Source organism: Hippopotamus amphibius, chromosome 15 (assembly GCF_030028045.1).
Source record: "Hippopotamus amphibius kiboko isolate mHipAmp2 chromosome 15, mHipAmp2.hap2, whole genome shotgun sequence".
NCBI lineage: Eukaryota > Metazoa > Chordata > Mammalia > Artiodactyla > Hippopotamidae > Hippopotamus > Hippopotamus amphibius.
In genome coordinates this window covers 15,069,993-15,097,335 of record NC_080200.1, presented here as the reverse complement: position 1 = coordinate 15,097,335, position 27,343 = coordinate 15,069,993, and the positions used below count along the sequence as shown (strand labels likewise).

Here is a 27,343-nt window from a genome sequence, read left to right as displayed (position 1 = left end):
AACAGGGTACATCACAGCATAATCACAACGATGTTAAAAACCAAACAGCTTGCAATGAGCAGAAAGATTGGAAGCAATTACCAAAAATGTCAGTGAATGTCAGTCAGCACACAGGTGGCTTCACCCAATTTTCTGTTCTCCTTTACCTTCTCTAATAAGCAAATACTGTATTTATGGTGAAAAGAATAATTAAAAAAAAAATTGTTCTATTCAAGTGAAGAGGCAATAAGGCAAAAGGAAACGACAGTTTAACAAACAGTAGCAATAAACAAACAATTTCTGTGATTATTCCTTATCTCACACCCACTCTTTGCATGCACCTCTCATCTCATCCTCAAACCAGCACAGCAAGGACAAGGAGCTCCATGCCCAGATGAGAGAAGGCCACACGGCAGGTAAGCAGCAGGTCTGGAGCTTGAACCCACATGAACCTGACCCGCCCTCATGCTCTTCCCACTGACTGACACCACAGTTCAAAATAAGCACCTCATCCTCTTCTCTGGATACCATCGGAGCAACAAAAACACTGCCGTGTACTTTATGGGAGGGATTCGGAAGAGTAACATTTAAAGACCTACCAGTAAGCAGGGTCCTCCTTGAGAAGAGCTCTCTCTTTGGGAGACAGGCTGCCTTCAACGACACGTGTGACCAGCTGGTCAATGGTGTCCACCACCTTGTGATCTGCTCGCTGGGGGACCTCTGGAACACAAAGAAGGGCTTTTCTGAGAAACATACTGGACCACATGGGAAATGGGAAGATCAGGACAGAATCAGGGGCTTAGGATGGAGTCTATGCAGGCACCAGCAACTGAAACCCTCGCTCACAAGAGACCAGTATTGAAAAGAGGAAAGGGGCCTGTTATTCTAGAAACCAATACACAAAATATCCTCTCAAAAACTGTAACAGCATAATCGCTAGGAGAGAAACAGTTGCCAACTTACATGACTGTACAGAGCAATATATGTACATACTCTATAGCAGGAAATGGTATGTAGCAACTCCACACCACTTTTTGCATACAGTTTAACTTGAATGTTCACACTATTAAGGGGAAAATAGAAAGACACAAAATATACGTAGGTATAAAATAGGTAAAAAGTATATCTAAATTGTGATTTGCAATAAGAAAAAAGAAAGAAAAGATACATAAATACAGATGCATAGAAAAAAGATTATTAGGAAATATACCAGAAAGGTAACAGAGGTTATCTATGGGTGGCAGATTTATCAGGGATTTCATATGCGGTGTGTGTGCTTTAAAAAATACACATGAGGGGGATACATGTATATGCATAGCTGATTCACTTTGCTGTACAGTAGAAACTAACAACGTTGTAAAGCAACTATACTCCAATAAAAATTTAAAAAAATTAAAATAAACACACGTGTTCTGTAATCAGAAAACATATATATATATATATATATATATATATATATTTACAAAGAAAAAATTCCCAATTAAAAAAGTCAATAGTTCCAAGGCAGGTGAATATATGAAAAGAAAACATTTTTTTAAAGTGTGAGTTTCCTCCAACATGACTTGTAATTTACAATGCCACCAGAACCACAGAAGAGCATTATGTATGTCCTTAAATACTAAGATTGTTTAGTTTTCTGATATTTGGTAGTTTTAATAGCACAGGTGATCTATTTGTTCATTCATTTAATAAAAATCACCCCTGAACTGGAGATGTTTTCCAGTTTGTCCTGTGGAATGGTATTTTAAACATCGATGTGAGTTCTTAACACTGGATGAGTCAATCTTTCAACTGTCATTTCCCCTCTAAAATAACTTTCCTTTTTTTGTTGTTGACTCTCATTTTATAGAACTGCTAGTTTTATATGCTTTTACAAAAAAATAAGAGGTTCAAAGTCAGAAGCTTTCAAAGACAATGAAATTTGTACATCACTGCAACCATCTCTGGAGAAGATGACCATAGTAAGGGCCAAAAAGTGGGTCCTACTTTTGGCCCAGCAATCATTCTGTGAACATCTTTAAAGGAGGATTTGAAATTTTTTTTAATGAAAATAACAGTAATAATAAACTCAATCAAAGATGTCATCTCAGCATTTCTAACAGTAATGGAAGTAGTGGCAGGCAGTGCCCCATAAAATGTGGGTGCTGCTGCCATCTACCTGCTGACCAGACAAGGAGCCAATGCTTTGCAGATGCCAATTTCATGGGAACCCAGCTCTGCTCAGCCTCAGAAACCTCCAGTAAAGGCACTATGAGTCCAATGGAATACTACTCAGCTTTAAAAGTAATGAAACTGGGACACCTGTAGAGACATGGATGGACCCACAGACTGTCATACAGAGTGAAGTGAGTCAGAAAGAGAAAAACGAATATCGTATATTAACACATATATGTGGAATATAGAAAAATGGTACAAATCAACCGGTTTGCAAGGCAGAAATAGAGACACAGATGTAGAGAACAAACATATGGACACCAAGTGGGGAAAGTGGGGAGGGTTGGGGGGGAATGAATTGGGAGATTGGGATACCAAATTGTACACTCTAAATATATGCAGTTTATTGTATGTTACCTGTATCTCAATAAAAGTTCTTAAAAAAAAAAAAGGCACTATAAGTCCAACATCAAGGGAGAGATGAGGTAAATTTACATTTACATTTACATTTATTTAGTCATGATGTCGCAAATGCTGCAGAAACACAGAAAAGAGCCTTTGATAATCCTGTAAAAGAGCAGACTGTAGTGTTTTCAGTACAGCAAGACTGCAGCTACAGGCACGCCTGCAATAGCAGCACAACCAGATGGTGGCAGGCAACTTTAGGTTATGGGGGACTTTTTCATCCTTCTTACAGTTCTTCAGTATCATTGTTACACTGACTTTCCACCCCACTACTTTGGGGGATGTGGAGAAGAGAGGTCCCGCTTCAGCCCTGAACCCACTTCTGGAAGCCTCCCTCTCTGGGAGTAAGTGTGGCTGCCCATCCCAGTGCCTGCTGCAGTCAGGGCTCCACCAAGGTGGAGAGGATTGAAGAGATTCAGGGACAAATGAGTCTTCCCAACTTGGCTGGGGCAATGGAAGCTGAAAACTACATCACAGGGAAAAGAGACTTCCTCAATGGCCACATGGCCACTATGTGTGCCCATGACCTCTGGGATGTGTGGGCTGTGAGAACATCCATCCTGGGCGCTAAGGGGGAGGGAAAAGGGACACCAACCAGCCAGTCATTTCTTTTTCTATTATCTTCTTCTTGGTCTTTCCCCTCCCCAGTAAGCCAACTCGTTAACTGCAGGTTACCAGGGATGCCTAAGTGACCTCTCAACCATTAACCAGTCTAGAAAAGTGAGCAGGTGAAAGGTGCCTCCAACATCCACCCCTCAAAACAGCCTTCCTGACTTCCCAGGCTGGGCTGAGCTGGGGCCTCTGCTATATCCCCCTTAATCCCAGCATAGGAGGGGCTGGGTTTTGTGACTTCTTTCCCTTAGAAGCCTGGGGAGTCCTTAGAGACTATACCCAGCAGTTACTCTCCCTTCTACTACCCCTTCTCGGGGTGAGAGGAGGGAGGCCTTAGAGAACAGGGACACTGTTGGAACAAGGCTTCTTAACTTGGCTGCAGGATGGTACAAACACCCCAGAAAGTGCAAGCAACATTGTATACAAACATATGTACTTTCCCTGGCAAGGACCACAGCATTTCACCAGATTCCCAAAGGAGTCTGTGACCCAGAAAGCCTAAAGACTTCTGTGACAGACATAAGATTCCCAATACATGCTTACATGTTTATAGAATGAATGGCAGGCATGTATATTGGTCACTGTGAGTTTTCTACTAACATTCTGATTTGTTTCCAACTGGCTAAACAACTTCTCTGCACAAATATCAAAGAGAATGAGAGACATTACAAGAAAACAAGAAAAGCAAACAAATCGCAACAAACAGAAACTTTTGCTGCTTTACTTACCATCACTCAGACCACTCAGAGCTTTGGCCTGAATTTCAGGTTTGGTAGCAGGAACAGTCTTCTCCTCATCTCGACTTGGCTCGGGTTCGGCTTTCTTGACCTGGAGTGGACACCCACTGCTGACCAGCCAGGCCTTCAGGTGATCAATGTACTCTCTCCCGAACAGAGTAGAGTCCTCGAAGTTTGGAAATGCAGCGGGAGAGGGAGCTATATCTTGGAGGCCGACGGCTTCCAAGATTTTCTCTTGCCGGAAAGAAGAGGCCAAGGAGAATGTCTGTCCCAAAAGAGCTAAAGACTTCCGGCAGAGAGAATTGGTGGTCTCCAGGGCAATAGCCAAGTCCAAGGGGTTACTGAGGGTCTTCATTTTGACACTCAGCTCGTAGGCATTGCAGGCCATGAGCAGGGGTGTGACACTCTTCAGCAGCCGGTCTTGTAGCCTCATTATGTATTTATCAAAGGGCTTTATGATTTCGAAAAAGCAATTTTTGGTCTTCACAGCACCTTTGTCTAAAAGCATGTTTAAAAACTCGTTATCAACTCTGGGTGTTTTCAAAGCAGAGTGCTTTAAAAATTTGATAGTAAAAAAGCAAAAATCTCTGTGCTCTGGTTTTAAGGAGCATTTGAATGAGGCAAGCATTTTAGCACAGGTCTCGGTTTCAAGTTCAAAAAGACTCTGGAAAAGCTGGGAAAATTTAACATCATCTTTTATGGTGTGGAATCCCGCCCATTTGATTATTTCTATCCCGAACCTTGAAAAAACATCAGATTTATCTATGAGCTCGAAGCTCATCTTTCTTCTCGGGAGCCGAATATCCTTCAGATTAAGCCCCAAAGGGATTTTCTGAGTGGGGAATTGGACGTCTTCCGTCCCTGGGTTTGTCCCCAGGGTCACATCAGGACTTGGGGTAGTTTTCTGGATTTGGTTAGTGCCCTGAGTTTTGGGAGTGATACGACTTATAGTGGGTACCTTTTTCGTGCTCACGTTTCTCAGTGTGACAAGCTTCCCGACCCCTCCTTTAGGCGTGAGCAGGCCTTGAGTCTCCCCCTTTCCTAGGAGGGCACCCTCCTGGTCAATGACGTTTAGACCTCGGCCTCTGCCCTGGACTTGGCTGCTGCCCCTGAGCACAGAATCTCCCTCCCCTGGATGGTCCACGTCGTAATCCCGACTCTCTTTCTCCAAACACTCTTTCTCAATCAGCCTGGAGGAGCCAAAGTCCCCCAGTAATGCAGAAGGACCAAAACTATACTCCTGTGACCAAGAGGATTCTTGAGAAACTGAGTGGCCAAAGTCTTGTTCCCAAGAGCCACGGAGTGGAAATTTCCAGTCCTGAGAACGGAAATGTCCCAATTTCCGGTGGCCAAAGACCTGGTCTCGGGAGTCAGGGTGGGAAAATTCCAGATCCCGATTACATTCTTTGCGAAAGTAGCTGTCGTCACTTACAGAAGGGTTGCTTGATCTGAAGGAAGGTCCTGGAAATATATCACCTCTCAGGGCTTCTCTCCCAGTGTCTCGAGGATGAGCTACAGATCCGCCCAGAGTGTATCTGCTGTCACTGTGAATGTCATCATACATATCTGCTCTGGCTCTTGGGACTGTCCTTAGAAGATCTGAAATAAACAATTTGAAAAGAAATACAAAGGTACTTTAGACCAGAGCTTGCAAAAAGATGATCCACAGACCACTAGCCAGCAGAGGTGCTTCATCAGAGTACATTTTAGGAACTCATTATTTGCTGCCAACATTTAAAATGTGTGTAGTTTCACTTAAAAATCTAGATTTACTACTTATAAAAACAGAAGACAGGACTTTCCTGGTGGCGCAGTGGCTAAGAATCCGCCTGCCAATGCAGGGAACACGGGTTCAAGCCCTAGTCCAGGAAGATCCCACATGCCACAGAGCAACTAAGCCCGTGCACCACAACTACTGAGCCCACGTGCTGCAACTACTGAAGCCCACGCTAGAGCCCATGCTCGGCAACAAGAGAAGCCACCGCAATGAGAAGCCCACGTGCTACAACGAAGAGTAGCCCCTGTTCGCCACAACTAGAGAAAGCCTACTCACAGCAATGAAGACCCGTTATAGCCATAAATAAATAAATAAATAAATCTTAACCAAAAAAACAAAAACAAAACCAGAAACCTACAAGTACTGGGCCTGCCCTGGTCCTCTTTTAGATTCAGGGAAGTGTATTTGGTCCCCAAATAACCTGGATTTCTTTACTGTGGCTGGAACACTTGTGTATTTCCACTTCTATGACACAGCAGATAGGTTTCCTAGAGGCTGCTTGCTTCACCTGCTTCCTATGAGGAACTCTTGGCCCACAGTGCCACTGAGGCAGGAGCCACATCTGACACTGAACCCACCACGGATGGCTGGGCCTTGGCCGAGCACCTGACTCAAAGCTGGCTGATAGACTCCCTCAGAAAGGTCCAGTAGGGCAACTGATACCTGAAAAAAACAGACACTGAGGCAGATAAGAGGGAAGGCAGAAGCTAAACAAGCCACAACAACAGAGGCCACAATGGAAACTGAACAGTGTGTACTTTTGTCCTCCTCTTTGTAGAAGTGAGAAAAATAGGAAACTAGGTTTCCACTTGCTCATTCATGCATAAGAAACTGTAAGGGGAATTCCCTGGCAGGCCAGTGATTAGGACTCCATGCTTTCACTGCTGAGGATCCAGTTCAACCCCTGGTTGGAGAATTAAAATCCCATAAGCTGCACAGCGTGGCCAAAAAAAAGAAAAAAAAAAAAACAAAACTGTAAGAAGCCAGGAACAGAAGTGAACTATGGGCCTATGGAAACAGTGGGCCTCAGGGAGACTGCACAGAGTGCCTTTCTTACTTTCTAGCTTTTGAATCAGAATCTATTACCTAGTCAAAAAGTCAAATGCAAAGAAAAGGGAGAGAGAGATGCCAGGAAGGAGAGATGAACCGAGAGGCCAAGGAAGCCAGGGCTTTGTATAAATCCAAGTTTATTTGTCCAACAAGTACTTACTAAGCACCTACTGTATGTGCGCTCTGTTCTAGGCCCGGAAGTTACAGCAGGGAAAGGAGACAGCAAAGACCCTAGTTTCCTGGACTCGTCAGTTGAGGGAGCAAAACAATAAACAAAAAAGCCTTCAGGTGTAAGGAAGTGCCACTAAGAAATATCAAACAGGTGGGAACATGAAGAGGAAAAGCCATTTTTAGGCTTTTGGTCAAGGTGGGCAGCTCTGACAACAATGTATCTGAGTAGCAGAGGCCTGGTGTCAGAGGTCAGAATGTGCAGTTATGGGGAAAGCATACCAGGGAGAGAGTGTGAGAACAAAGCCCTGAGGTAAGATGAGTAAGGGACAAATGTGGCCAGAATGGAACAGAGGGAAGGAGGGGCGAAGTGGTAAGATGGCAGCACCTAAACTCTGCTGCACACTGAAGTCCCTGGGGCATCCTGACTTAATTAACTAGGATGAGGTGTGACCTGGGCATTAGGGTTTTTAAAAAGCCCCCAAATGATTCTAATGTGCAACAAAATTAGGGAACTATTAAGATACGAGATGGAAACAGGAAGTGGGTACCAGATCAAGCCAGGCCCTTGACGGGACTCTGGAGTTTACTATGAATGAGACAGAAAGCCCGGGGGGTTTGGAGCAGAGGGACGACCTCAGTGGCTGCTGTGTGGGAAACAGACTCAAGGGACAAGAGTGGATATGGATGTTCCAGCAAGGAGTCCACCAAGATAATCCAGATATTGATGGTTACTGAGGGCCTGGTTAGGGAGGTAGCATTAGAGGTAGAGTGGTGGCTGGATTCTGCACAACGGGATCTTCCAATGACTTGGTTTACAAGGCATCAGAAAAGTGCAGAGTAGAGCACACACACAGAGAAAGGCTGACGGATGGACCATGCAGCTCTGTGACAAAGAGATGGTTCCAGAACCACCTAGCACCCTACCGGGTTCTTAGTCTCCCCCTCTCCCAATCTTTCTTGAGGTAACTTAAGATATGTATTAATGCTTGAGTCTCTAGGTAAAGATAAACCAAGATTCAAATCTCCATCTATATACACACACGTGTTCAAATATATGTATGTACATATGCACACATATATATGTGTACATATCAAAAAACACATTAAGTATTCAGAATTCACATATAGCTAAAAGAATTAATGGATGCGCAAAACACCACAGATATGGTTACCTCTATGGGGTAAGGAAGCAGCAAAGAGGCTTTTTACATCCTATTCTTAACTACTTAATTCTTCCAATCTTTTGTAACAGGAATAGTATTGTCTGCTACTCATATAATTTTTGAAAACTCAGAATCTGGAGACAGTCTCTCAGCCTGTTTCTCCAGTCTAAAGCAGATAATAACAGTTATCCCTACCCAAGCACTTAGGCTCATCCAGTCAACAATGAGAAAGTCTCCTCTACACTGAGGTTGGCTCATGGGCTGGTGGAGCAGCAAACTGCACAGGCCCAAAGGAGGCCTAGAGGAGGCCAGCCCACAGCAGAGGAGCAAGTACACAGTGTAAAATCAATCTCCAGGCCTACTAGGGCCTCCTGGGAGAAGGAATCTGTCAGCTGGGTCTTAGTGCCTGAGGGAATTAACCACAAACAGCTGGGATGAGGGATTCAAAACATAGACAGGCACACGGTATCACTGAAACAATAGGCTCAAGGCAGGGGATGAGGGCTAGGAGCCTCGTGTGCTGTGGTGAGAGACCTCCATGTTGTCCTACAATCTGTGCGGGCACCAGTTTTAATTCTGCTGGCATGATGCTTCAAAACTTTGCAAAAGGAATGTTTTCAGGCCAGGCCTATATTCAGCAGCTCCACAGGCCCCACCCCCCACCCCTCCCCAGGCCCTCCTGTCTTGCACATACCAGTTATCTGGCTGCTCCTGCACTTGTCTGAGGATGTAAACCCAAAATGGGGAGCCCCAAGAGTCCAAGCAGGGCCTTGGCCCAGCAAGGTTGGCATTAATAGATCTGTAGGGAGAGCAGATTTGAGGGAATGAAGCCAGAAGCTGAAAGACATTTCAGGAGGAGATTACTGCAATAATCCAGGTGAGAACTGATAAGAGCTCAAACTTGGGTAGCGATGGTGGGGATGGAGCCAGGAGATTTATTTAAGAATCCTTCTTTAGGTGGGGGAGGGTGCCTGGGGAGAAGCAGCTTGGGATAATGACAATATGTCCTTCTACATAATGATTTGACAGGTGGACCAAGAGTAAAGTTTATCTCCCCTTAACAAATAAGAAGTTAGGATCTGAGAAGCTGCAGGTTGGGGTCTTGCCCCAACCCTAAACACATCTTGCCCCAACCCTAAACACATGCTCCACCCCCCCCAAAAAACAGGCACTTTAATTTACCTTGAGCTTTAAACTGAAGAGCTTCGCCTACAGCCTCACCACTGGGGTCCATATGATATCGGTTAGCCTTTTCCTGCAATACAGCATCAAAAGTCTCCTGTGCAATTCTCCTTGCTGCCATGTTTCTCTGACCTGCAGTGAGAAGGGAAACAAAAGACACTAAGAGGGACAACTAGTGCTCGCAGAGCATAATCTATTTCACCTAATCCTCAAAGTAACCAGGCAGTAATCCATAATCTGGCATGGTACTTCAGAGGGAGGCCGGATTATTTTAAGGGGTGCTCTCCCTCCTGAACCTCACAGGTGTGTGTTGGCTGAGAAGGAGTAAGACAAGCATGTTGATCTTGGACAATCTATTTTACTTCTCTGAGCCCATTTTCTCTGAATCCCTTAAAAGAAGCTCTACAAAAGCAGTCCTATCTCCTGGGGACTGCATGAAGCAATACACATAACTGAACACAACAGTGTAGGGCAGCAGGAGTATAACCCTTGCAAATGGTGGTTAGGAAAGATGGTATCTTTCCCATTTCACAGACATGGCGAAGAGGCTCTGAGAGATAACTTCCCCTTTGAGAGAGGTGTCTCCACAAGTGAGTGGAGAAATCTCTGACCAGTGACAATCACCTACTGACAGAGCTCACTCTGTGCCAGGTCCTGCTGTAGGGGAGGGACTCCCACAATCCCATTTACTTCTTGTAACAACCCAATAAAGAAGTGGGTTCTATTAGGAATGAAATTACACAAAAATGCAAAAGTGAGATTCAAGCTAAGTGACCCATCCAAGGTCAGCCAGCCGGTACTGAAACCTGGCAAACAGGGCACTGGTAAGTGGGGACAAAGCCCTGAAGACTGAGTAGAAAAAGACTGAGAAGCAACACTGAGGAGTCCAGTGGTGGTGTCCTTACCCACCAAGACATCTCTTCCATCTTGAAACCTCCAACCTCAAAACCCAATCCTGCCCCTACCGTATAGTCACTTCCTATAACCATCACCCCCTTTTCCTGCCCTTCAGCCCTTTTTCCGGGGCCCCTTGTTCTCTGCTACCGAAGGGCAGGGTCTCCCGGCCAGTTGGCCCGGGATCAATTCAAGTGACCTAACCTTTCTGTGCCTCCGCTTCCCCATCTATGGAATGGGCCGCTCATGGTGGGGGTTGCTGTGGGGATGAAAGCAGTTAAAAAAAATGGCAAAGAGCCGGATTCAGCGCCCCGCCGCCGTTATCGCCCCACCGAAGGGGCAGCGCCCGCCGCGGGCTGAATGAATGAATGAACGAACGAACGAAGGAACCCCTTCGGGCGCGGCCCGCCTCCTCCCGGCCTCCGAGGATGAAGAAAAGGGGGCGTCGGGCCCGGGAGGCCGCAGACCGCCCCAGGCCGCGACGCTGCCGCCGCGCAGCCCGAGGGTCGAGCCCGCTGCGCCATCGTGCAGACCGGGGTTCCCGGGGTCGAGCCCAAACCCCCAACCCCAGGGCCCACCCGCCGACGACGCCCGGACCCGGGCCTCACCCCGGGCCCACCGCGCGCGGAGCCGCCCCCGCCGCCGCCTCAGGCTCCTCACCCGCCGCCGCCACCGCGCGAGGCGGGGACATGCAAATGAGCCAACGGTCTCCGCAGCGCCGCGCCGCGCAGGCGCAGGCCGCCGCCGAACCTGGATGCACAAGCGCAGGCAGCCGCCGCCAGACCCTCTTGCGCAGGCGCACTGCCTCGTCTTCAGGGCGGACACTCCCGAGGAAAAAATTTCTCTGCCTGGAGCGACGGCCACGGGAAGAGGCCCGAAAAAGGAGACAGAGACGCCGCCGCCGCCGCCGCACACCTGTTGGCTCTCTCGGCTTTACCTGCACTCGCGGTCACCCTTGGTCACCCCGGGAGCGGTTCACAGGGCTGAGGGAGGCCGAGACGAGGCGGCGCCAAGGCGCCTGCGCAGGTACGGCGGCCGGAAGGGACCAGAGGCGGCGCCGCAGGTGACAGCCGGGAACCCCACCCTTTCCTCACGTGGCCGCGAAGACCGGGTGAGAAGCGGCGGACGCCGAGCCCCTTCACGCGAGAAGCAGAGAGTGGACGCCGCGGGGTCGGACTAGTGACTGCAGCGCGCCCCTCAGGGACTTGGTTTGGGGGGAATGAAAGACTGTTACGGAAGCCGCCCAGGGACAAAATCACCCACTTCCCTGCCCTTCGCTTTTTTCATTGATTCTTTCTTTCACCACCTATGTATGTACTGAGGGCCTGCTGCATGTCCGGCCCCATCCTAGGCAGTGAGGCGGAAGGTGTTTAACAAAACGGGCCCCAGCTCTCATGCAGGTTAAATTTCATTGGGGGAGGAGGCTAGACAGTAAAAGCAAATAGGTGAATCATTTCGCTCCATGTTGAGGTAATATTAAAATAATAAAAGAGAGTGATACGATAGGAGAGCGGGGCTGCTTTAACCAGAGTGGTTATGAAGGGTGCCCGTTGGGTAGCTGGGAAGAGTGAGAAAGAAGCGGGGAAGCACAGGTGAGAAGATCCAGGCAGGGAAAGTGCTGGAGACTGGGTTTTGTCCTGAGAGGGTTGGGAAGCCACTGCAGAATTTTGAAGAGGTGAGTGAGGTGGTCTCTGTGCTTTCAAGTCTCCCTTTGGCTGCCTTGTGGCGAACAGAGGCACAGGGTGTGGCAGGAGGAGGCAGGTGAGACCACCTGAACCAGGGTGGATGTGGCAGGTGGAGGAAGATGAATCATTCAGGGTCCCTGGTTTGTCAGGACTCAGTGTTCTTGATAAGCAGAACCATGGCTTAGAGAGGAAAGCAGGCTGTCGGTTGGGAACCTTGGTAACTCCCTTCCCCCCAGCACGCCTCAGACATGGTATGGGGCTGGTAATGCTGTTTCTCTCCTCTCCTCTTCCCCAGGTGCCTCCCAGATGACCATTCCCAGGCACCATCTTTCTCATGAGCTCCAGATCTGTACTTTCATCCCTGCCCCCACTCCCCCCACCCCCACCCTGCCCCAGGCCTGAGCTGAGCCTAGGGGGACCCTGAAGGACTGTCCTAAAGTGGTGGTTCCAGAGCCAGATGCTGACCTCCCCCGCTCAGGAATCTCAGGGCTGAGCAGAGGGAGATTCTGGGGGCGGGCCGTGGCTGGAGTGGGGGTGGGGGGGTAGGGAGCAGGGAGCACACAGGCTCTGTCTGAGTAGCCAGGGAAGGCTTCCATGACGAGGCGGCCTGGAAGGGCTGGTGGAAGCTCTGCAGAGGACCCAGCTGGAGCGACAGTGTTAATGAGACAGGCTAGGGTCCTGGCCAGGCCTCTTGCCTCTCTGAGCTTCAGATTCCTCATCCTTAAAGAAGGCACAATGACATTCCCCTTTAAGACTGTGCTTCTGTGACCAAATGGCCACTCATCATTGGCCCACTTGGGTCTAGTAGTGGAAGAAATGTCTGGTGGTAGAGCCAGAAGCAGAGTGCCTCTAGCAGCACCCAGCCGCTCACAGCTACCACCACCATCCCGGGCTCCCAACTGAGAAACTCTTTATCTTGAAACAGAAAATACTTATTCTTTTCCTCCACCTTTGATTTGGAAATCCTTAGCAACCCCTAAACGGGATCCCTGTTCTGGGGAATAAAGAGGGGGATATCTATAAGAGAGTAAGGTGAGGTGTTTGATGCCCTTACATCCCCTACCCCCCAATAAACTGGCCAGATGACCTCTTAAGCAACGAAGGAGAAGAACCACTAGGTGATGTTATTGAGCTCTGTGCCAAATCCTGTTCTGAGTGCTTCGTGGGAATTGATGGGTCGAATTTTCACTGCAGCTCTGTGAGGTAGATTCTGTTTGTCCCTGTGTCACACAGGAGAATTGACCAACAGTGAGGTTACATGGAGGGCTGAGGATGTGAGCCCCTCTGGCTGGCCCTGGAGCCTATCCCCCCCCCATCACACCCCCCCCCCCCCCCCCCCCCGCCTAGCATCTGCACAAACGCAGATGGAATAGTCACATCCTGTGCTGCCTCCACAGAGGGAAGTGAGGGCTTGAGTGGCTTGTTTCCCCCACAGCCCAAATTTGCACATTCCTATGCCACTGTCCTAGTGCCCTCTGTGCTCTTTCTGTGCTTTCTGTGATGCATGATTCTGGAATGGACCCGGGACCAGGAAAAAACAAAATTGTTTTAGAAGACAGTATTACAACAATCAAGAAAGTCCATCGTGTACCATATATTAGAACATAGCATTGTATCAGTGTTAAGTTTCTTGTGTTAAATTTTAGTTTTGCTGTGAATGTATAAGAGAGTGTCCTTTTCTTGAGAGAGTCATGCTGACATCTGTAGGAGGAAGGGGGCCCATGACTGGAACATATTCTCAAACAATGTTCATGTCACACGCTCGTAGGCACACACTCATATAGAGAGGTTAACGTGGCAAAATGTTAACAGTTAGTGAAGCCAGGAGATCCTTCTGCTTATACAGTGCTCCTTGTACTATTCTGACAACTTTAAGTTTGAAAAGTGATGTTTTGTTTTGTTTTTAATTTTTATTCACCACGCAGCATGACCCCAGTAGTTTTTAGAAGGTTCTTTGCTTTCTGGTCTCATTTGATGCTCCTGGCTCCTCTGGCCCATTTCCTGCCCACACCTGAAACCAACTCTTACTCTGACAGCCCTGGCTTCATTGGTGGGAAGTGGTATTTAGAGATGTTAGTTGGTGTTCAGGGTGTTCATTGCTGCCGTGGTATTGTTTCCTCCAGACATTTTCAGTTCATATTAATAGAAAATTGGTTCTTTATTTGCTCAGAGAAAATGCATCATGAATTCATATCATATTTCCAGTTCAAATTTAGGCATTCTGAGTTTTTACTTCTTTAATTTTATGTTAGAATCTTTTTTCTTTTATGCTCATTCCTAATGATATAACCATTATTACTTATTTCCTACAGCTATAATTGTTTCCGAATAATATTACTAATGTGATTTCCAGTAATGTGATTACTGAAAACTGTTGAAGATTTTCTTTTGCAGTTCTATTCTTAGGGTAGATCGCAGTAAGAATATATAATCATATTACTGTGTTTTACTTTTTTTTAATTAATTACTTTTTATTAACTTATTTATTTTTTGGCTGCATTGGGTCTTCGTTGCGGCGCGTGGGCTTCCTCTAGTTGTGGAGAGCTGGGGCTACTCTTCCTTGAGGTGCGCATGCTTCTCATTGCAGTGGCTTCTCTTGTTGCGGAGCACAGCCTCTAGGCACTTGGGCTTCAGTAGTTTTGGCGCATGGGCTCAGTAGTTGTGGCTCACAGGCTATAGAGCACAGGCTCAGTGGTTGATATCACCGTGTTTTAAAATTGCATGAAATGATCTGATCCACGTAGATATACTGTTAGGTTCTTGGCTTTCATTTTGCTCTTGATTTTTAGGGATTGCTTTTATTTTTATTTTGGTTATTTTAAGTGCATTTCTTTTCCTAATCACACAAAGCATTTACTTGAGTTCCAAAATCAAACCTGTAAAACAAGGTACATTAAGAGACAATAATCCAGCTTCTATTCCTGCTCTCACAATCCTTTTCTCTACTTCCCCTTGCAGGTAACTATTTCTATTAGCTTCAGATTTACTTTTCTTTTTATTTATTATTATTTATTAATAATAATAAATATTTTAGTAATAGCAATAAATAATATTTAATTAAATAACTAATTTTAATATCATTATTAATTTAATTTTATATTTTGTTAGTGCATCAGTATGCTATCATAACATTTTATTGTATAACTACATTTAAGTACCTAACTATATAACAGAGTAATATGTGAGTAATATTGTTTATATTATATTATTATAGTATATTATAATCATAAAACATACAACATAATATTAAGATATTATTTATTATTTATTTTAGTGTTACTACCTTTTACTATAAGGACATACGTTATATTAACATCTCCCATTTTTTAGATGAAATATACTAAACTACCTGCCCTCGTCTCTACTTTTAGATATTCTGTGGATGTTGGGATATCACCCTTTCCTGTGACTCAGGTTGTAAGCATTTTTCCAGGGCGGTTATAGGCTCTGTTCCCTTGGTAGATGCTCTCTAAATGGTGGCCAGGTTCTCAGTTGACCTCTGACCCTCGATGAAGCTTACTTCTCACCTTCTCAGCTTGGGAGCAACTATTGGGTGCCCTTGGCCCCACTCGGAGGAGATGAAGATGGCCTCCAAGCGCATCACCCAGGAGACCTTTGATGCGGCCGTTCGGGAGAACATCGAGGAGTTTGAGATGGGGCCAGAGGAGGCAGTGAAAGAGGCCGTGGAGCAGTTTGAATCACAAGGTAGGGCAGTGTGGCTCGGTCTCAGCGCTGGTCTGGTTCTTTGCCCAAGAGTCATCTCCAGTCCATGGCTCTTAACATGTAAAAGAGTCGTGCCTGCCATAACCACATCCCTCCTGGCATGATAGCCCTGGCCCCTATCCTCTCTCTACACTCTGCCCCAGGCACGCTGGCCACCCACTCCCACCTCTCTGGTGCCCACCCTTTATTTGCCTGGACCTCACCCTAACATCTTCAGGGCTGGGTCCTTCAAGGTGGGTCTCATTTTAACTGTCGCTTCCTTGAAGAGACTTTTCTTGACCACCTCCTGAGAAACAGGGCCACCTGTCTTCCTGCCCCACCTGTATCCCACTTGAGTTCATGGAGGCAGAAGGTGTGTCAGTCACCAGCCTCTGGAAACAGGTGGCATGTTCAAGCCAGGCCGTGGAAGAGAGTGGTTAAGAGGGAGAATAGGGACTTCCCCAGTCCTCTGCCTTTCAATGCAGAGGGCATGGGTTTGATCCCTGCTTGGGGAACTAAGATCCCACGTGCCACGTGGTGTGGCCAAAATAAGTAAATAAATAAAATAAAACAAATATCACCTTATAAGAGAGAGAATAATGTGGGCAGGGTTAGGAGAGCCTGCTGGCCACAGCAGGGACCTCCCCCTTCCCATGGCAGGCCAAGGCAAGGGATGAGGGTCACCTAATAGAGGCAGAGGCGGGAAGCTGGCAGTGGGCACCCTACCCCCCCACTCCTCCTGCCCCTGATCTCGAGCCTGGCTTCCCATTGGCCAAACCCAGTCAGACACTGGAGGGCAAGGGAGTCCTGGGATCCAGCCTCCGAGGTCAGAAGCTGGTGTCCCGGGCACAGAGTAACGTATAGACACTGGACAGGGGCTGGAGGGACACCTAGACGTGTTCTGCACAGTGAGGGCTTCCTTCGGGTGCCAGCAAGCGCAGGGATGCAGCCAGGGTGAAGAACAACGGGAGCCCCAAGGAAGAAGGCCATGGGTTCCCCTCCCTTCTCAGCCCATCAGGCAGAGCCTGTCTCTCTGCTCCCATTGGCTGGACAGGGCCAAGGTGCAAAGACCCCCACCCCACACCCGTGTGTGGGCATGGCTGCTGGGCCCTGCCCAGGCAGGGGGGCGGGTGGGGTGGGGAGCTGGGCAGATCCCTGAAGGCTCCCAGAGTAGGGTGGTCCCAGCTGAAGGGACGTGAGGTGTGACTCCAGCAGGCCCATGGGGATGGTGGCTGTCACTTGCTTCCTATCCCTTGTTCCCCTGCCTCCTGCAGGGGTTGATCTGAGCAACATTGTAAAGATGACGCCGAAAGTCTCTGCAGATGGACCCCAGGAGCCCACACATGACATCCTGCAGGTAGGAGAGGGCACCCCGCGTGGGCCTTACCTGCATGGTCCTGCATCAGCTCGTAATTCTGTCGGGGGCATCCTTTCCCTGGTTCCCAGACGGCAGCCACAGACTCAGAAGGTCCGAGCCTGCCCAGCAAGCACAGGCAAGCCTGAGTTTGCAGCTGGGGCTCCTTGAGTACATGTCTGAGGGCCTCTCAGGGGCCACTATGCTCTGCCCACCCATCCATGAGCCACATTCTGGGATTGGAGCTGACAGAGCAGACGGAGTGGATAGCACTCCAGGCCTAAGGGGCGGACAGCGTTCATGTGTGTCCTGGTGTTGGAAGCCTTGGGGTAGAGGGCGTCTCGGAGGAGCCTCTCTCTGGCCTCCCCACCACTGAATTTGCTCAGAAAAATGGACAGGAATCCCAGCAAAAGAGAGTGCAGTCATAGTAAATCAGTAGCTTATTGAGCACCGACTCTTTTTTTTTTTTAATAAATTTATTTATTTATTGGCTGCATTGGGTCTTCGTTGCGAGTGGGCTCCTCATTGTGGTGGCTTCTCTTGTTGCGGAGCACGGGCTCCAGGTGCGTGGGCTTCAGTAGTTGTGGCACACAGACTCAATAGTTGTGGCTCACAGGATCTAGAGCACAGGCTCAATAGTTGTGGCACATGAGCTTAGTTGCTCCGCAGCATGTGGCATCTTCCTGGAGCAGGGCTCGAACCCATGTCCCCTGCATTGGCAGGCAGGTTCTTTTTTTCTTTTTTTTTTCTTTTCTTTTCTTTTTTTTTGTCCAGAACTAGCAGGCAGATTCTTAACCACTGTGCCGCCTAGGAAGTCCCGAGCACCGACTCTTTACTGGCATGTTACAGCCCATCCCCCATAGCACTTAAACAGGCCTGTGAGGTAGGTGGCATCATCCCTGGCTTTCTGATGGAGAAACAGAGGCCCAGAGCCTGCCCTTGCTCTCCAGTGACCCAAACAAGAAAAGTACAGCTCACAGAGATTAAGTCCTTTACTTAAGACCATCCATCAAACTGGTAAGCTGTTGGTAAAACAGCAGAAGGTTCTGGTGTTTATTGAGAACAGGCTGTGGACTCAGTTCTGTGCCAGGTGCTTTCCTTGTGCAGTTTCAGTTATTCGCCCAAAGACACCTGTGAGGGTAGGGTTATCATCCCCATTTAACAGATGGGAAAATTGAGATCCAAAGAGAAAAAATGATCCCGCAAGCCATGTGGCACAGCCCCCGCCACCCCAAAAAATAAAAAAGAGGAAGGAGGAGGAGGAGACAGCCCTGGATGTGAACCTAAGGGAAATCATACAGCATTTGTCCTTTTGTGACTGGCTTGTTTCATTTAGCATGATGTCCTCAAGGTTCATCCATGTTGTAGTATTTGTCAGAATTTACTCCCTTTTATGGCTGAATAATATTCCATTGTGTGGATATACCACATTTTGTCTATCCATTCATCCATTGATGGACACTTGGGTTGCTTCTGCCTTTCGACGGCTATAAATAATGCTGCTGTGATTATGGGTGTGTGGATATCTCTTTGAGACCCTGCTTTCAATTCTTTTGGGTATATACCCAGAAGTGGAATTGCTTGATCTCTTGGTTTAATTTTTGAGCAACCACCCTACTGCTTTCCACAGTAGCTGCACCATTTTATATTCCCACCAATAGCGCACAGGGTACCAGTTTCTCCACATCCTCACCAACACTTGTTATTTTCTGTTTTTCTTTTCATAGTAGCCACCTTAATGGCTGTGATGGTGTCTCGTTGTGGTTTTGATTTGTTTCCCTAATGATTAGTGATGTTGAACATCTTTTCATGTGCTTAATGGCCATTTGTGTATCTTCTTTGATGCACAAATTCAAGCCACACATTCTGGTTTAAACTGTTTCTTAATATCCTGTTTCATCCTAATGTATGCTTAGTTAAGTCCACAAATCTGAGCTCAGCAAGGGCTGGCTGACAGGCATTCTTGACTTTCATGGCAGTCGAGATCAAATCAAAGCCCTTTGGGCTGATGGTATCTGTAGACCCACCCTCACCAGGGCAGGATGCAAATGATGTCATAAGCTCCAGGGGCATGGGTTTATCTTGGGCTCAAGCTGAGGCAGGTCCTGAGGTCGTGGCATTGAGTGGCCACTAGACTTGTGTGCCCTGTTCAAATTGTTTTCTCTCATTATAACATTTTCCCCCAGGAGCTTAGAGTTGAACATGGGTGTACAGTGTGCTTTCATTTGGCAGGTGGTCAGTAAATATTTGTGGAGTGAATGAGAGAGGCGGCAGGAGGCATGTGATATGGGCAGGACTGGTGAAGGTGGCTTTCACCTTCCTTAGAGAGGTGGCCATTGGTGGCTGTGTCAGTTAGTTAGGGCTGCATAACAAACAACCCAAGGGAAATTCCCTGGTGGTCCAATGGTTAGGACTCTTTGCTTTCACTGCCGTGGGTCCGGGCTCCATCCCTGGTTGGGGAACTAGGATTTCATGAGCCATGTGGCATGGCCAAAAAAAACCCCAAAAAACAAAAACAAAAAAACACACGAAACAACCCAAAACAGTGGCCATTTTATTGTTTCTGACTATTTTGCTGGGTTGACTGATCTCAGCTGGATGGTTCTCCTGCTGGTCTCACTTGGGGGCCTCTCTTGTGATGGCAGCTAGGGCTAGAATGTTTAATGTCTATACTCATTTGTGTATGGCTCCTTGTTAGGGACACTGAGATGGCAGGGTCTCTCTCTCCCCCTCTCTCCCTCTCTCTCTCTCCCCCTCTCTCCTTCTCTCCCTCTCTCCCTCTCTTTCTCCCCATGGCCTCTCAAGCTCAAGGCTCCTAAAAGCACAGGTGTGGAAGCTGCCACAGCTGGAACTGGCCCCACAGAACTTCCACCAAGGCCCAGATCCCAGGCGAGGGAGTCCCATGGGGTGCAGCACTGTCACTGTGACCCTCTTTGGACAGAGCTGCACAGAGGTTTCTCCCATGTCCCCTAGGCCCTGGATGACCTGCAGGAGTCTGTGGCCCGCTCTCACCCCCAGGAGGCATCAGCACACCTCGCCCGCTTTTGTGAGCAGTGCCAGCAGCAAAAGGCCTGCCGCTTCCTGGCAGCTGAGAAGGGGGCCTACCCCATCCTCCTCGCCACCTGGAAGTTGGCCGCAGCAGGTGACCAGGGCTTCCTGCTCCAGACCCTCAATGCCCTGTCAGCCCTGACTGATGGCCAGCCCGACCTCCTGGACTCCCAAGGCCTGCAGCTGCTGGTGGCCACATTGGCCCGGAATGCCGACTCAGCTCACGTGGTCTGCTCTGGGATCCGCTGCGTGCGCCACGCCTGCCTGAAGCATGAGCAGAACCGGCAGAGCCTGGTGAAGGCCGGCGTGCTACCCCTACTGACTGGCGCCATTGCCCGGCACAGCCGCTGTGCTGACGTGGTCAGGGAGGCCTGCTGGGCCTTACGCGTCATGACCTTTGACGATGACATCCGTGTGCCCTTCGGCCATGCTCATGACCATGCCAAGATGATCGTGCAGGAGAATGGAGGCTTGAAGGTGCTCATTGAGGCCGCCAAAGGTAGGAGTGGATGTGCCAAGAGCGAGAGTCAGGGTTGATGACTGCTTCAGGCATGGCTGGCTCCAGGCACCACTTGTATCTGTCAGCTTGGTCCCACCTGCATGGCAGCCCTAGCAGAGCAGTGTCCTTACTCCTAGTTGCCCCAGGAGAGTTCCAAGTCAGCGCTCATTGGCCCGGACCACATCCCATGATCATCTCTAGAACCATTTGGGGAGGGGGCTTGACTCTGTCCAGCAACACAGACTGAGAGTGGGAAAGAAGGGCTCCTCAAACGGAAAAATAAGGGTGCTATTTCCTGGAGGTGGGGGAGTGTTGCTGGCACTCACGGTGGCAGCTCCCAGGTGAGGTTTACAGTTTGGTTCACACTTGGCCACTAGTTCTGGTGCATGTCCATGTGCCTGCCTCCAGGGTGACCCTGATGAACCAGCCACGGGAGGTCACAACACTGACATCTGGGCACCAAAGCCCCTGCCCTCTGTCCACTGCATCCACTGGGGTCTGGTGCACAGAAGATGCTGGAAGAATAGTTCCCCTTCCTAGCCTGCCCTGTGGCTTCAGCTCTGTTGCCAGGACTGCGTGTGCGATTCTGGCTGTCTGCAGCATTGGGGGCTGCCTGAATCTCCCCTCCACACCTCCAGAGAAGGTGAAAATGGGGCCTGATCAGCTGCAAAGTTGGGCTACTTTTCCAAGGGGTGGTTTGCATCTTCGTTTGTTTACAGAAGCTCATATCAATGAGAGTGCTAACAGAGAGACAGAACCAGTAGGGGGTGTATGTGTGTGTATTTTTGTATATATGTGTATATACATTCATACATATGTGTGTGTATATATATATATATATATATATATGGAGAGAGAGAGATTTATTGCAAGAATTGGCTCTCATGGTTGTGGGGCTTTTGGGTCTGAAATTTGTGAAGCAGGCCAGAGGCTTGGGCAGGAGCCAATGCTGTAGTCTGCTGGCAAGCCTCCTCCTCTTCAGGGAGACTTTAGCTTGCCTCTTAAAGTCTTCAGCTGATTGGGTGAGGACCACCCAGACCACGGAGTGTCATCTCCTTAAAGTCAGCTGGTCATGGATATCACCGCATCTAAAGAATACCTCCACGACACACCCAGATTACCGTTCACGTAGTCCCTGGGGGCTACCGCCTGGCCGGGGGGCCTTATAGACTGACCATCCCTGAGCTCTGTGTCATTATGGCTCTCCATGCCCCACCCCCAGCTCCCTAAGCCTCCTCCCCACCATCATCCTCAGTCATGCCTCCTCCCTGGTGCCTCTGAGCTTTGTCTTCAGCATCTGTGTTTAATTTTGCTTGGGTCAACTCTATCCATATGTCCCTCTGCAGCTTCTAGGTGTCCTGTTGCACTTAGAAAGGTCATTCCCTACCCAAGATCATAAAAATAGTCTCGGGTGTCTTATTATAGCACTATTACGGTTTTCTTTTTTCAGTCGAGATCACCAGTTGGTCTGGAATGTATCTGGGGCACAGTGAAGGGGAAGTTACATTCCTGTGTCTTCCCTGGAAGCCAGCAGAGGGCAGCGCAGGCCCGGGCAGCCCTCAGTGGTCCCTGGGGCCTTCCTGGTACAGGCGGCCACCCCGCCAGGCAGAGGGGACAGGCTTCCCTGGTGGAGCGGAGTTCGGGATTCCTACCAGGGCTGCTGGCTCGGAACCAGGACTAGTTCTGCCCCCCTCACCCTGGCGGTTCCTCCTCTTCCCTCCGCAGCATTCCCCGACAACCCCAGCATCCTGAGTGAGCTCTGTAGCACCCTGTCCCGCCTGGCCGTCCGCAACGAGTTCTGCCAGGAGGTCGTCGACCTTGGGGGCCTCAGCGTCCTGATGGCCCTGCTGGCCAACTGCAACGACCACCAGGTGGGCATCCAGAGCTGTCTTAGGGGGTGAAGTCCCCACGCCTGAGTTTCGATCTGTCATTTCTCTCGACACCTGGGGAAGGCTCCGGGCCTCCCAGTGAATTCCGCCCAGGTCAGCCGGACAGGCTAGAGTCAGAACACGCTGGCGCTGTCTGCTGAGCCCAGGACCAAAGTTCGGTTTTCACTTCTCGTGACTCATGAGAAGGAACTAAAGGTTGGGAGGAAAACAAACCCACCCACTCTCTCTCACTGTCCTTTAGCACCTTTGTATTTTCAACCAGGAGTGGGAGGAGCAGAGTGGGTGTGGTCGGGGGCTGGCCCGACACCAGCTCAGGTGTGTGACGCCTGAGTGAGGCCACCTGTGCTCTGGTTGCTGGCCTGAGCCACAGGCCCCTCTGTGTGTGTGTCCGGGGCGGGGCAGCAGTCAAAGTCATCCAGACGCCTGGCCTGGACACAGGTGGCCTGAACCACAGGGTCCACTTCCCCGAGCCTCCCCTGCCTTCTCTTTACAGCAAGTGACAAATAACCCTGCTCTTTCATGCCACCTGCACACCCTGGGGTGGCCCCACCTGTTGTCTAGACAGCAGACATTGAAACAGCCCCAGATCCTCCCTCGAGACCTCCCTCCCACAATCCAGCAACCAAGCACTTAATGCCTGGGTGCTGCTCAGGAGAGGGGTGGCTGGGGGTGACCTGTGCATCGCCCTCTCTTCAGGACCTTGTGAAGCAAGTGCTGAGCACCCTGCGGGCCATCGCAGGCAACGATGATGTGAAGGATGCCATTGTCCGCGCTGGCGGGACAGAGTCCATTGTGGCCGCCATGACCCAACACCTGGCCAGTCCCCAGGTACCCACCCCGGGGCGGGGGGCACACGGGAGGTGGGGCAGCGTGGCTGGAATCCCAGATCAGTATCTGTATCTACATAACGGTCTTTCCCATCTCCTGAAGCAGGGCCAGGCCTAGGGTGAGGTCAGCCAGCAAGAGGCTGGGGGCAGGGTGAATGAGGGCCGGGGTGGGGCAAGCAAGGGGCCTGGGATGAGACTGTCACCCCCAGGAGCTCTGTCAGTGCACCCTAGTATCGTATCTGTTACTTCCGGTCCAGTACACACGTGGGCTGACAGCGGTCTGTCCAGGTGAGGTGGCAAGGCCGGGGGAGCTGGGGATGGTGGGGACGTCTGTCTGCCTCCTCACAGCCATCCCCGTGACCCGCCCTGCAGGTGTGTGAGCAGAGCTGCGCGGCCCTGTGCGTCCTGGCCCTGCGCAAGCCAGAGAACAGCCGGGTCATCGTGGAGGGCGGCGGGGCCCTGGCCGCACTGCAGGCCATGAAGGCGCACCCGCAGGAGGCTGGCGTGCAGGTAGGTGCAGGGAACACGAGGAGGGGACAGGAGCCTGGTGGGCAACTGGGGCAAGAGGCCAGCGTGCAGGTTGTGGGGATGAGGAGGGGAGGGTGCAGGTCCTCTTTGTCCCTGTCCCATCCCCATCGTGACCGAAGACTCCAGGGTCTCCTTCTCAGCCCCTGATGTCTTGCAGCTACTTCCCATCCTCCAAATATGTGCTGAATTCTGCCCGCTGCTGTCTTCTTTGCTCTTCTTGCATTTGATGTTTTCCTTTCCTAACAGTCTCTTTAGAGGGATCTGGGGAGGAGGAGGAGTTGGGGGTACCAGCAGATGGGGATCTGCCGGGGTTGGGGAAAGGTTCCCTGCCCACCCCCAGGCTGCTGCTTTGGCTTTTGCGTGTGGGGCCACTGTCCATATCTTGCTGAGGAATCAGCAGAGCTGATGTGTAGACAGCGTAATGCACACCCCTGCCAGAAACCCACACTCCTCCCCGCAGCAGCCCCCAGGGTGCCCCCTGCCTCGCGCCTTTCACACCCTCCCAGCACAGCGCCTCTTTGTTGGTCCTGAGACACACTAGGCTTGGTCCCACTGGGGGCCTTTGCTCCCTTCCCCAGGACGCCCATCACCTTCTCCACTCCTGACCACCCTGGCCGGGCGAGCCCTCACACCTCACCGGCTTCTCATCTGCTCCCCCCGCTGGTGGCGGACACCACGTTGGGGTGCTTCTCAGCACCCACACCCAGCAGAGACACAGCACAAATGCTGACTGAGTGAATAACAGTATAATTGACAGGTGGAGCCTGTGCACAGCTCCGGTCTTCCCACTGTCTCCCTGCCCTCCTCCCCTGCCGCCCCGGCCAGGCTCTTGCCAGCATCAGGGGATGTTGCTCTGAGACTTTGGGTCCCACACCGGAGGAATCAGCCCCACCTGCCAAGCACTTGGCTGCCCTGAGCTACAGTCTCCTCACCTGGCAGCTGGGGGGGATTAGCCCTGCCTCCCAGGGCTGCCAAGAGGATGAAGTGGAGACATGAGTCTAGCCTGATGAGTCATAGCGGAGGCACCTGCTGAATGTTGGCTGCGGTCATGTTTTATGATGATGACTCCGAGGTCAGAGTGGACTCCACCCCCAGGCCCCGCCTGCTGGGTCACAGCCACTCACCTTCTGCTCTCCCTTCCAGAAACAGGCCTGCATGCTGATCCGAAACCTGGTGGCCCGCAGCCAAGCCTTCTCACAGCCCATCCTGGACCTGGGGGCTGAGGCCCTCATCGTGCAGGCCCGTGCCATCCACCGCGACTGTGAGGACGTGGCCAAGGCCGCTCTGCGGGACCTGGGCTGCCACGTTGAGCTCCGAGAGCTGTGGACTGGCCAGAAGGGCAACCTGGCACCGTGACCTCAGGCTCAGTGTGAGCTGTGACTCTGGGTGAGTCATGTGACTCAGGAACAACTGGGGATTGGGGGCAGGAATCCATGTCCTGCTCTTCTGCCCCCAGATTCCTCCCCCATCAACGGGACGCATTCTCTGATAGGTACCAGGTATAGGCCAAGGGGTGGGAAGGGAGCACTAGTGAGGCGCCTACGCAGCAGAAGGCGGCCCCTGGGTCCCGGCCTCCGCGCACGCTGTTCTGCTCACCGTCTGACAACACCGGCTTCATCCATCGTGTGCCACCCCACCCCACCCCACCCCACCGCCCTTTCCAAGTAGAAGCACCCCCTTAGCATTACTCCGGGCCAAAGGTCAGTCTGAAACCCGGAGACCATACTGGCCAGTCTCAAAGCAGGGCAGGGATCCCGCTTCTGTTCCTACAAGTCTGCTCTCATCCCAGTAGCTGTAAAATGGGTCACAGGTGCCTTGCTGTGCTGAACAGAGGGCAGGGACCAAGGCTAGTGTGTCTGCAGGTGTCCCAGGCCAGCCAGTGGTGCCTGGTAATAAAAGACTGTTGTTGAACGATGGAGGCGTCTCTTTTGTAGCACCGTTGGGCACAGAAGCCACAGCCAGTGGCCTCAAAGAACAGGGGAGAGGGGTGCATATTTGGGGAGGTCATGGGTTCACTGAGGAAAGCGAAGGGGTTCTGAGAGCAGCCTGGGATATATGATTCACTGTCCCCCTCAGAAGGGTGGGCTGCTGGGGTCACTGTCAGACTTGGGATCTGCGGGGGCCAAGGTCACTGTTCCTGAATGTGCATTGCCTTCAGGGGGCGGGAGTGCTCAGTGTCTAGCCCCCATTCAGCTCTGTGGCCTTGAGCTGATGACATAACCTCTCTGAGCCTTGATTTGCTCCTCAGTAAAACGGGGAGAGGGGAGGGATAGAGCCCCCTCTGAAGGGTGTTGGAGCAGAGCTGGGCATATGGGAGACACCTGATTGTCTAGCTTCAGCACCCGAGTCTCCCCAGGAGAGCCATCCCGCACTCTCCCGCCTGGCCATGTCAAGGTCCTTGCTCACCGGCTGGCTTGAGCAGCCTGCCTTCCCTCTCTGAGCCTCAGTTTCCCCATCTGTAAAGTGGGCATCACTGTTGCCGACCCTAGTGCCCTCCCTCCCCACGTGTCTTGAAGGGGTCGCCAGATAGCGGTGCCTGGCAGACCCCAGCTCTGCTTCTCTGCATTCACCCTTGGGGTCACGTGTGGTCACTTGGCAGCTTGTGCATCCCGCGTGACCCAGTCAGGGTCAGGGCAGCCTCAGGCCCCCTGGTGGGCTCCAGGCACCATGCCTGACACCTCCAGCCCACACATCAGGAGCCCTTCTCACCTCTCCAAGTCCCCACCCCCCTGCTGGTCATTCGCCTCCTCTAGGCTAAAGAATGTCTGAATTCAGTCCTTGACATCAGCTCAAGCCCTTTCCCAGAAGGCTTCTGGTTTCTATGGAAACTGGCCTAGGCGAATAGCTGTGAGGGGAGCATCACCCTGGCCCCACCTCCCTGTGGTGTCCAAACCTCCCCCACCCCTGGATGGGGGGGACGCTGTCAGCTCAGTGGAGCTGATGAGAACCTCTGACCCAGTCATGCAGCCCTGACTCGACTGGGGACTCAGCCAGTGCTCCAGGCTGCCCTGACTTGACCCCTAGGTTGGCCACCCGTGTGACCTTGGAGCAGTCCTCAGACCCCGTGAGCCTCATGTTTCTTCATCTGTCTCATGGCGGATGGGTGCTGCTAGTCCACTTCTGGGGAAGCCTGAGTTGCCAGCCCTGTAATTTCTGCCTCAGCTCTGCTCTCAACCTGCCCATGGCTCCCCATTGCCCTCCCCGTAAAACCAAACTGTCCTCCAGGCCCTACCCACCTCCCACCCACATCTTCCCCATGCTCCCCTTTAATCACAGTTTCAGTCACTCCAGCCTCCCTACCTCAGGGCCTTTGCACATGTCATGTCCTATGTGGAGCATCTTTCCCCAGCCCTCCCCATGGCTGGCTTCCTCCTCGCACCAGGTTCCAGCTCACACATTGCCTTCTCAGAGATTCCCTATTGTTCCCCTGCCCTGGCACCCTGGGCCCATCACCACTTGTGCTGTGTCCCTGACCTCTGACCCCATCTGAGGTCACTTGTGTGCTTTTCTCCTTTGTCTGCCCCACCCCCCTGCACCACACATGAGCGCCATGTGGGCAGGCTCCTGTCTCCCCATTCTGCTCCAGCTTCCTGTAAATGTTTTTGAACGTACACCTGAGTAAATTAA

At 50.7% G+C, this 27,343-nt stretch overlaps 2 protein-coding genes across 25 annotated transcripts in view; one reads left to right on the top strand and one right to left on the bottom strand.

Moving 5' to 3' along the window:
- The window catches only part of SUGP2 (SURP and G-patch domain containing 2), a 36,088-nt gene extending 24,888 nt beyond the window's left edge, over positions 1–11,200 (bottom strand). For 4 of the 8 annotated variants that reach the window (XR_009049159.1, XM_057708642.1, XM_057708641.1 and 1 more), the window contains exons 1-5: positions 10,845–10,996; positions 9,291–9,422; positions 8,803–8,907; positions 3,939–5,546; positions 579–699 (exon numbers count right to left, since the gene is read on the bottom strand). Coding sequence is in view for 7 of the 8 variants with exons in the window: in XM_057708642.1 (XP_057564625.1) it covers positions 579–699; positions 3,939–5,546; positions 8,803–8,907; positions 9,291–9,422; positions 10,845–10,875 (1,997 nt within the window). In the remaining variant the exon portion in view is untranslated. Of the gene's footprint in view, positions 1–578; positions 700–3,938; positions 5,547–8,802; positions 8,908–9,290; positions 9,423–10,388; positions 10,444–10,792; positions 10,997–11,121 lie in introns of those variants that run through there. The other 4 variants (XM_057708645.1, XM_057708644.1, XM_057708643.1 and 1 more) reach the window with 4 other exon arrangements.
- Positions 11,107–25,628, top strand: ARMC6 (armadillo repeat containing 6). 17 transcript variants are annotated; one of them, XM_057708664.1, is made up of 9 exons: positions 11,172–11,295; positions 15,241–15,283; positions 15,405–15,574; positions 16,846–16,928; positions 19,899–20,472; positions 22,198–22,343; positions 23,058–23,189; positions 23,561–23,698; positions 24,860–25,628. In XM_057708664.1, exons 3-9 carry the CDS (start codon positions 15,448–15,450, stop codon positions 25,070–25,072), a joined length of 1,413 nt encoding a protein of 470 aa, XP_057564647.1. In that variant the 5' UTR covers positions 11,172–11,295; positions 15,241–15,283; positions 15,405–15,447; the 3' UTR covers positions 25,073–25,628. The 17 variants fall into 17 exon arrangements, with proteins under 17 accessions (XP_057564648.1, XP_057564650.1, XP_057564649.1 ...); XM_057708662.1 differs by having other exon boundaries at positions 15,241–15,286; XM_057708659.1 differs by lacking the exon at positions 11,172–11,295 and adding an exon at positions 11,320–11,494 and having other exon boundaries at positions 15,241–15,286.
- The last annotated feature ends 1,715 nt before the right edge of the window (positions 25,629–27,343 follow it).

Coding starts and splice junctions, on each gene's coding strand:
- ARMC6 (XM_057708653.1), top strand. CDS start 15,379: ATGAAGCTTACTTCTCACCTTCTCAGCTTGGGAGCAACTATTGGGTGC. Junction 22,344..23,057: donor CCAACTGCAACGACCACCAG/GTGGGCATCCAG, acceptor CCCTCTCTTCAG/GACCTTGTGAAGCAAGTGCT. Junction 23,190..23,560: donor AACACCTGGCCAGTCCCCAG/GTACCCACCCCG, acceptor CCCGCCCTGCAG/GTGTGTGAGCAGAGCTGCGC.